The sequence below is a fragment of the Humulus lupulus genome, chromosome 1 (assembly GCF_963169125.1).
Source record: "Humulus lupulus chromosome 1, drHumLupu1.1, whole genome shotgun sequence".
Classification (NCBI taxonomy): Eukaryota; Viridiplantae; Streptophyta; class Magnoliopsida; order Rosales; family Cannabaceae; genus Humulus; species Humulus lupulus.
This window is the reverse complement of record NC_084793.1, coordinates 101,877,964-101,888,123: the sequence shown is the minus strand read 5'-3', so window position 1 is coordinate 101,888,123 and position 10,160 is coordinate 101,877,964. Positions and strand designations below refer to the sequence as shown.

The window sequence follows — 10,160 nt, the reverse complement described above, 5'->3', positions numbered from 1 at the left end:
ACAACGACACCCAATTTAATAGTGATTTGTTCACAGATTTTTGCGAGCAGCGTGGAATTATCAAAAGCTTTTCTTCAGTTGCTCACCCTCAAGCAAACGGACAAGTGGAGGCAGTCAATAAAACGCTAAAAGATACTCTGAAGAAAAGACTTGAAGAAGCAAAAGGGGCATGGCCAGAGCAATTTCCTAAAGTCCTTTGGTCAAACAGAACGTCCCATCGCACAGAAACAGGCCATACCTCATTTTCCTTAGCTTATGGATATGAGACTATGCTGCTTGTTGAGTTAGATCTGCCATCGCATCGAAGAATAACGTACGATCAAGGCTCTAATAGCCAGCTATTGATGGAATCTCTTGATTTGGTCGATGAAAAGCAAGAGCAAGCCCAACTCTGAGTAGCAGCTTACCAGCAAAAGGTCGCCCGGAATTTCAATTCTAAAGTATGCCAAAGGAAACTCAACGTCAAATATCTAGTACTTCGGAGGGTTTTCCTCAACACCTGCGACCAGGCTGCTGGAGTACTCGGACCTAATTGGGAAGGACCGTACCAAATTGAAGAAGTCCTCCATCCAGGCACTTATAAACTTGTTCGCTTAAATGGAGATCTCATTTCTCGCTATTGGGATGGAGAACACCTACGCAAGTACTATCAATAAACAGTTCTTCTTAAAGAATTAGCTTGTATTAATTTTACTTTTTACAAGTTATGAAAAAGGGTTGGTCATTTTATGTGACTGATCACTTATAAGTGTAAGATCATTTTCTTGATCACTCGTACAGACATGTTTTATCCATTTATCACGAGAAATAAAAGGGACTATGCTCAGCCAGTCATTCTTGCCAATTATTGTATTTATTACAAGTATTTGCTCATTACGTGTGTTGTTTTGCTATATTATCGTTTTAAATTCTCTACTGCGAGCAGAAATGCTCGAACAGGTTTTGGTCAAGGCAAGTGACCGAAGACCTAAAGCTCCTCAATCACTTGGGGGGCATATAAGGCATCTAGTAAGCAAAGCATATCGACAGGTATGTAAGCACACGAGCAAAATAAGTGAAAGCATGCTGCGGTACTTAGAGTATTTTTTCAAAATTTTGTATTTTGTTAAATCAAACCAAATTACTATGCTAAGTTCAGTCATGCGAACAGATGTTATAATAAATGCAAGTATTATAATATCAAAAAGGAAACCTTTTACACCATGAGCAGTTGCTGCTCGGATGTAATTGTCTGATTAAAAGTTAAAGCTTCCCATGCAGCAATAAAAATAATTGTTTTAAAAAACAAAAAATATAAAAACATTATAATCACAACGCAGGAGGGTCTTGTGGATTTTCCTGGTCGATTGCAGCTTTGGCTTCATTATCCGCGCCTTCAACGCTAATGGCCAAAGAGATTTCGGGCGAAGTTGGGATCTTCGCTCTTTCTTCTTCCGCCAAGCGAGCAACGCACCAGGCTATTTTAGTTTGCCTCATGCTCTTAGGGAGATAGCTGAAATTGGCCCCTTGATTGTGTTTCCAGAAATCATAGAAACACTTGGACGTGGCGCCCTTGTACCTCTCCAGATTGCTGGCGTTGGCTTCTTCAAGATTGTTGATCCGAGCCTCCAACTTTTCAGCCTCTTGCCTGCTCTCGATCAGGTCTGCCTCAAGCTTTTGGCTTTGTGAAAATTGATGAGGTGAGACTCTTTGTACTTCTCCTTAGCTTCGAGGGCTTTGTCCAGGGCAGTCTGCTTTCCCTTCATCTCCTCTACCAGTTTATTTTTCTCCTCGAGCAATGCCGCATTTTCCTTCTGAGCCGCCTCAAGCTGCTTGGCATATTTCGCTTCGACAGCCTTAAGCTCCTCAGCGTGTCGTTGCTTGGACGCCTTGGATTGCTCGGTGATGACCCCCGTGTGGAGTCGACCGGTAGTCATGGTCAGCATGGCCTGCAATCAGAACAAAAGTCAAAATGACAATAATAGATAAAGAGATTGAGTCTCAACAGGAAGAGACAACTTACACTAGAAAGCTCGTTTAGTGCGCGGTTCAAGATTTGGTCAACCTCCATCGACTTTGTCCCAGCCATGGCTTCTCAGCTGCTCTTGTGCCTCAGGATCCTAGTCATCCTGTCCTTGGCCGATCTTAGAGCACGACTCAATATGTCATCCGCTGTTTGAACAGGGGCTGCTGGCTGTGTCTGATCGACAGGAGCCGGTGGGGAAGGGGTCGACTCGACCGGAGCAGGCGGAGTTTGCTGCTCGAGGGGAGATGGAGGTGGTGTTGTATTTTTCGACAGACCAGTTGCTGGAGGGTCCTCAGTGCGGGATTTCTTGGCCAGAGGCTCTTTGTTGCATTCCCCGTGATGCCGCCTGCTCGCTTTCTTCTTGCTCGCAGGAGCATCAAGCGCACTGTAAAGATTGAACATCTCTTTGGATGGCATGTCTGCAAGAAGACAAATACACGAACAGTTAGACAGTGTAAACAAATGAGTATGCTATGTCATAAAATGAAACAAAGGTAATTGTAAGTAAAATACCCGAGCTATAATTACTGGTCGCTACATTATATACTCTACTAGTGTTACACTCACTCTTTGGCATGAAGAAGTCTGAATCTAAAATGGGAGTGTACTTAAAGTTGTCATCCCCATCAAATAAGTGACAGGGAATTGGCAAACTATCTAAGAGCGAGAGATCAATACCATTCTCATCCGAAGACTAGCTGATAGGTGCAAGGGGTTCAGAAGCTTTCTTTTTTCCCTTTCCCGAAGGGACAGGGGGTGCGGCCGCTCGCGGGGTGCTGGAGGGTTCCCTGATTGTCACGCCAGTTGGTCTCCTCCTTTGAGGTTGCGACACATCTAGGTGCTGCTCGGGAATTTTCTCACCGGTGGCACTCCCCGCCATTGACTCCCTCACATCCTGGTGAGGCGCCAGAAGCCCGACCAGTCTCAGGTTGGCTTCAGTGACCAGCTATTTGATGCTCTTCTCTACATCAATCATGCTGGCCAGTAGCGCTGCTCGGACCTCCATTTCTGGAGTAGGAGCTGGTCGCAGCCATGGACCTGAAATATTCTAATTCTCTAAGGGGAATGCCGATAAAATACAAGGAAAATAAACGACCAGAAAAACGAAGAAGTTACCTCCTTGGGTGAAGGCTAGGTTGTTGGCGACCACGTCGGTAGTCAAAAAGTACTCTAGATGGTACTTCCCCACATTGGATTTGAAGGTGGTATCACTCAAGAAAGTGCGGGTCGTTTCCTAGTGGCAAAGATGAAATAACCCTGTATTTTCTTGGTTGAGGTTGAATTTGAGGTCGAACAGGTAGTTGACCTCGTGTGGTGTAGGAACAGGCCACTTCTTATGACTGTAAAGGATATAGAGTGCGGAGAGAATTCTATACCCATTTGGGGTTATTTGGAAAGGAGCGACCCCAAAATAGTTGGCCACTCCTTGGATGAAAGGATGGAGAGGCAGGATCGCTCCTGCCTCAATATGATACCTCAACCAGGCACTGAAGGCGCCTCCAGGCAGGTTTGCCCGTTGGTCTCTGGTGGGTTGGACTAAGGTTACCCCAGGAAGTCCGTACTTCCTGATATAATTAGCTATCATCCTAACCAAGATTTGGCTAGGAGGAACAACGTACCATTCGACATCTGGTCGAATGACGTTTCAGAGTTGGGCTTGATTTTGGATTTCTGGATCAGGGGTATTTTCTTCTCGACCACTGGTCGAAGGAATTTCAGCCCGAGGAGCAGGACGATTTGAAGAAGGATTGGGTGATTTCTTTTTCTAGGCTGTAGACTTTACTCAACCCATGTTTTGAGGTGGGGTCGAAGGATTATTTAGGGTGTTTTGAGAAAAAGGGATCTCCAGAATTAGCAGCGACGATTGTTCTTCATCCTCGAGCAGTTGGGCCAGCAGATCGTCGTCAATTGGCCTCTCACCTCCCCACGGATCTTGCATGAAAGTCTGCGAACAGAAAAGGGGAGATGAGAATCTAATGGCCAAAAGGATCAAGGTGTTTAAAAGTTGGAATAACGCTGCTCATGTATAAAAGTTAAGCTTTTATACGACCAGCAGCATTCTAACAAAAAACACTACATTTCAAGCGAACAGTTTGGAAAATGGATTAAAAAACATAAGTGAAAGGTTTTTCAGAAAAAGCTTTTCGACTTTGAAAGGGCAGGAAAAACCTAGTTTTTTCTACAAGTTCATAAATCAAATTTTTACTTCGATTTCATGCCCTAAAGTTATAATCCTAGCTACCCAACTAGTTCATCATCCCAGCAAAGTGTTATTTTCCTTCCAAATTCAACACTAATATCTATATGCCCATTTACCCCAAAACAGTTTCTTTCAAGAACATTCAAGGACTCAGGATACGAAACAGATATAAAATAGATATTGTATGGCATTTCAACGACTGAAAAGGTTGATAAACTTACTTTGGTAAAGATTGAAGCAAGTTTCTGAGACACTAAGTCGGTTGGCTGGGCAGAAACTCCATTGATCGTCTAGGTCGTCTGGGTTTCTGAGTTTTCTATGCCTTGTTCTTCAATGTTCTTGAGGAGAAAGTGAAAAGTAAAAAGTGAAAAATGATCCTGGGGGATTATTTATTTTGATCGTGGCATTGTAAAAGAGGTAATAATGGGATTAATTTTTCGAAGCATGGGGAAACGCAACAGTCGTCAGACAACTTTTGGGAAACTGAAAAGACATGATTGGTTGCCTTTTTCGAGAAGGCATGGGTGGCTCTGACAGATTTGGTGGGGTACGCGAAGAGTCAGTCTCTTAAGTTTACTTTATGCTGGTCGCAGTAAAATAAACTTGAGGCAAATGTTTACCTAAAAATGGCTCTTGATGACGTGGCAAGAATTTATTATATGTGGTTGGCACGTGGCAGCGTCAAAATGAAGGAATGATGTTCGACAATCGACTAGGTGTTCCTTGCATCGTCAGATCTCGTGATTAGATGCGACCAGTCTGGTCGCATGCTTCGGTTTATTTCCTTTAAAGATATGTAATATTTGTAATGACTACATTGATTATTTTCTCTTTATTGCCTTGATACGTTGATATTAAGGATAATTAAGGCACATTGGCCCATGTAATCCCCTTGAGCCTATAAATATGAATGAGAAGGCTCAAGGAAGGGACTTTTGAACCTTGAATCTGAATACTCATAGAAAGAGCATAGTGTGATTATCCACCAAAAAGTTGTAATTCTTCTAAGGTTGGTGAAACTCAAGAACCCTAGTTCTTTGATCACGACATTAGGATTCAACATCAATAATAATACTAAGTGGATGTAGGTTATTACCACACTGTTGGGGTCGAACCACTATAAATCATTTGTGTTACCTTTTTATCATTTGATTCCAATATTGATTTCTGTTTGTTTCATTGTCGTTATTTTGACCCCATGCTGTTGGCCAAATCAAGGGTCAACATTATATATTTATGAAAATTTGCTGGCAAATAAACAAAGATAGAACTTGACACAACTTTTTCTAGGATGATAATTAATAAATGTCTCTTATTTTTAAGTTAGAAAAAAATAGCATCTTTTCAAATTTTGTTATTTTATTATATTTTTGTATGTCTAATTTATTATTTAAAAGCATGTGACTTTAATATCGTAGTATATAAATATTAATTTTGTTTAATTAATTTTTATTTAAAAATTATATTGATTTTTTGTTCGTTTTTTATGGGTCATTGTTATATCATTCCCAAAACGGTATATATGGTATAGATATTTTACTACTTAATTTCACATCATTGTACATTGGGGATTTTTCAAAAATGTGGATTTTATACTATCAATGTGCAAAAATATGGGAGTTATACTTTTCTTAATTTGTATGGGAAATTTATTAAAGAAAAAGTTAAAGTATGGAAAACACAATTAGTAGCTAACTAAAATATGGAAATGTCACATTTTTTTATCATAGTTATATTTTCTTTGATTTTGAAGGAAATTTTTTTTCCATCATTTTTTATTTTTTTTTTCCTTACTTGTTTTTTCTTCCATTTTTTCCTTTTTCTACCAATTTTTTCCTTCATCTTTTTTTCTTTCCATTTTTTCATTCTTCTTCTTCTTCTTCTTCTTTTCATTTTTATTTATTTATCTATTTTTTTCTTTCATTTGTATTTTTTTTCATATTATTTCAGTTTTTTTTTTCATTCTATTTTTTCTTCATTTTTGTATTTATTATTTTCTCCTTCCATTTTTTTTCCACACATATGAGCTTTTTTTTCTTCTTCTATTTTTTTTTCTTTTTTTTCTACTAATATTTTCAGTCATATTTTTTTCCTTTTCATTTTTCCATTATTTTTCTTCGTCTTCTTTTCATTCTTATTTATTCATCTATTTTTTTTTCATTCATCATTTCTTTTGGTTTTTTTTTTCATTTTTGTACTTATTATTTTCTCATTTTATTTTTTTTTCACTTTTTTTACACATATATTTTAACATTACATAATTATTCTACTATTTTTTTATTTATTATCTTTTATTATTGTAATTTTTTTTATAGTTTTTTCCACTATATGTAAAAAAAATTCAAATCAATTTTTTCAGCATTTTCTTTTTACTTTAACACTTATAGGAATACCAAAATTTGGAAAGAAAACTAATAAAAATATAAAAACGTGAATGGGTAACTGGTTACCTTCACATTTTTTGTATGTATATTTCTGAGGGTAACTGGTTACCTTCACATTTTTTGTATGTATATTTCTGAGGGTAACTGGTTACTTTCACATACTGGTGTGTGTATATTTATGGTTTCTTTATGGTAACTAGTTACTTATGTTACTAAAATCATAGTTACTTCTTATTCCTTTTTTAATGAAGTGTTCTTCCATTTTTTCCTTCAAATTTGATGTTTCTTTTCATATTTAATATGAGTAACTCGTAATCCCTCTTAGGTAACTGGTTACCCCTCTTATGGCAGAAAGTTACTCATCTCAGGATAACTGGTTACCCCTCCTAGTGCATGTTATTTAACCTAGCTCTAGGATTTTTTGAAGATCAATCAAGTAACTAGTTACCTTACCAGGATTTGAAAAAAAAACGTACAATATTAAAAAAAACATGTTTATAATAAATAAATAATAATTTTAAAAAAAATTCATATTACAAAAAAAATTTGCAAAACAACAAAACAAAAATTTAATATAAAAACAATATAAAAAAACAAATAACCTAAAAAAATAATAATCAAATTACAAACATACCCTTCCAAATTTGATTAAGAGTAAAACTATGGCATAAATCAACTTTTATACAAAAATATGGGAAAATAATTCCATAAAAGTGAAAATTCTTAAAAAAAAAGCCATAAATTAACTTTTTTTTTTTAAAAAGCCATATTTTTGCCCACTCTATTAAAAATCTCGTATAAAAATGTAATTTCTTCTTGTACATTTTACTCTAAGCCTGTTGACTTCATTTTGTCCGGCCCACCTAACAGACCCAAAATAAATAAATAACAATCAACGGCTGAAAATGGTTGTCCAGATCGAGTTTTGTATCCCTTCCTTCCCACCACGCCGTTAAACCCTCTCAAAAGCCCTCGCCTCACCACTTCCGCTCATCTGAGAAAATGGCTTGGCGCTCTGCTGGATCGCTCTCTCGTTCGCTGATGTCCAGCGCTAGGGTTTCGGCTCAACGCTCGATCCCGTCCCTGCCTCGATTACGCCCGCCCAACGTGGCTGCCCCTCCTCGTCGTCTCTCCTTCTCCTCTCCCAGGTCCCCCTTTCTACTTCGTTCCTTCCTTTAATCACCATTCACTTCTATCGATTTGTGTTTTGTTTGCTGCTGAATTCTGAGAGAATACCCCAAAAGTTTTGGACTTTGGAAAAAAATTGGATTTGAGGAAATAAGTGCAAGAGTATATCTTGGAACACGTAGGTTTTACAGTGAAAATGTGCTCTTTTTTCATGACATATTGAACTTGCTCAAGTAAAACTCAGTGAGTCACCGAGTCTGAAATGGATTTTCATGGTTTGGTTTACTCCATTATGTTCTTAGTTTATTTAAGAACCCGACAACAATAAACTGTAGAGAATTCCCAGTTTTGTTGTAATTAGAATAGAGAAATGAACACTAGATAAAAAAGTGAGGTCAATAAGTAAGGGTACTGGAGAATTTTCTCTAATTAATTTGAAAACATTATGGTATTTTATTTTCTCTTTGTTCAGCATCCATTAATTTTGTAAAAAGTGAATGTATAAACACTCTTCTTTTTTTAATGTAAAAATTAATAAAATGATAAAATACTACAAAATTAATTAAGGTTTTCTATTGTGCGGGTTTTTACTCTGAGTTCAGTGTTTATTTTTCATGGTCCCCTAGAAAAATTTGTCACATATGCTATCTCATTGCCCTATCGTGTATTGGTTAAATAAATGTTCTTTCATATGTTATTTACTGGCTTTACGATGGTGTGGCTTTTATAGGCATTTGGGAGAATTGGGATGCATGCAGTCTCTTCTGCCGATCGGTGTAGCTGCTACCTGTTTAACTTCTCATTTGGCCGTCAACGTGCGGGCTTTCTGCGAGCTGTCTCATGGTACCTTCCGTCGAACTTGTCAAGATCGCTAGTAGTCTCTTTGTGAGTCTTGCTGTCTAGGAAATATAACAAGAATGAAATGAGAAATGATCTTTTTTATTTTATTTTTCATTAAATTTATTTTAATCCTTAAATGATCCCTTGCTGCTAAAAACTGTTGACTCGTGAATATCTAGTTAGTCTTATTTTCCTTGATGGATTAGGCATAACGTAGCTAGGGGTTTGTTAGCATATTAAGTTTGGTTGATAAGAAGGAATTGGGATTGGGATTGATAGGGAGGAGTGGAAAAGACGGGTGATGCACTTCAACATTCAATGATCCAAAGGAGGGCAATGATGCTGCATTGTAGGTTCTCTTTTCATTTCTTTTTCTAAACCTCAAATGTAACGAAAGTATGAGCATACGAATGTACAAAGCCTTAGTAAAGAACATAATTCATTATTTTGTCAGATAATGTGCATGTTTAACTATATTTGTTTTAATGTTTATTAATTATTTTAGTTCAACTTTTTGGTAATTACTCATTTTGATTCTCTGGTTTGCCACTAACAGTTAATAATTACTCTTACGATCGATCTCTATATGTTAAATTGAAACTTTAAACTGCTATATATGTATTTGGTGTAGTCTGTAATGAGAGGTTCATTAGGTGTGTATTAGTGGTTTTTATGGTAATTTACAATTCGGACCATCTTCTAAATGTATTTGATTTTTTTCTATTCGCTCAACTACTTTGAGCACTTTATCAACCATGAAAATTAACTTACTTTGAATGGAAGGAACCAAGTTGTGGAGGATGCAATTGTGAAAGCTTACTTAAACATGAGGAACAAATTGATATGATGTGCTCATTGTAATGTGATTTCCAATTGCTGGCCAATGTTGTCTGAAGTTCTCACAAGTTTGTGTACACCCTGCTTTGTCATTGCAGGTACTTGAGAGACTTTGGGATCAGCATTATCAGGATGGACTACATATTTTGGGGGAAGTTATGGAGATCGGATTTATCCTTTTAGGATATTGTGCTTTTGGATTAAAAATTGTAATACAAGTATGCCATTTTTTTAATACTTTTTGGAATAAGAAAACTACGGAATTATTTGAGCTTCTAGAAGACCTTTAGAATCTAGTATTAGCCTTTCACAGGTCACTTATTGTGATAGATGTTTGTTGGTCTGCCAATTTGCTAACTCCTTTGTTCAACGTTCAGTATTTATGTTGTCGAGTGTCAACCTACTCCAGCTCGTGTTTTTCATATTATTGCCAAATTATATACCATTGCTTCTATTTTTTGCAGCATCGTACTGGTTCCAGGTTTTGTTGCAAGTACACTATACATAAATTTGTGGATGATGAGTGATTGATAATTGATATACCAGATTGTTTTAGGATTGATTGCTACCTAATATACAAGATTATATGTATTGACGCAGTTTTTCGCCGACAGGAAAGGGGAATTAAGAATTTTGAGGATGGAATTAGGCTTAATCTAAACTGTATAAAGAAAACACAAAGAACTTTACGTGGTTTAGTGGTTAAAATCTATTTAGATCACGAGTCTACTATTCAATTTCTGTAGAGTTTTAATATACAAAGTTT

The 10,160-nt window shown here is 37.0% G+C and overlaps 1 protein-coding gene across 4 annotated transcripts; it reads left to right on the top strand.

Moving 5' to 3' along the window:
- The first annotated feature begins 7,498 nt into the window (after positions 1 to 7,498).
- On the top strand, positions 7,499 to 9,860 carry LOC133796375 (uncharacterized). 4 transcript variants are annotated; one of them, XR_009875433.1, is made up of 4 exons: positions 7,499 to 7,737; positions 8,448 to 8,602; positions 8,837 to 8,906; positions 9,493 to 9,860. XR_009875433.1 is itself a non-coding variant. In XM_062233875.1 (4 exons), exons 1-3 carry the CDS (start codon positions 7,592 to 7,594, stop codon positions 8,857 to 8,859), a joined length of 282 nt encoding a protein of 93 aa, XP_062089859.1. In that variant the 5' UTR covers positions 7,500 to 7,591; the 3' UTR covers positions 8,860 to 8,906; positions 9,493 to 9,860. The 4 variants fall into 4 exon arrangements, 3 of the variants coding, with proteins under 3 accessions (XP_062089847.1, XP_062089859.1, XP_062089866.1); XM_062233875.1 differs by having other exon boundaries at positions 7,500 to 7,737; positions 8,448 to 8,560; XM_062233863.1 differs by lacking the exon at positions 8,837 to 8,906.
- Positions 9,861 to 10,160: the final 300 nt, after the last annotated feature.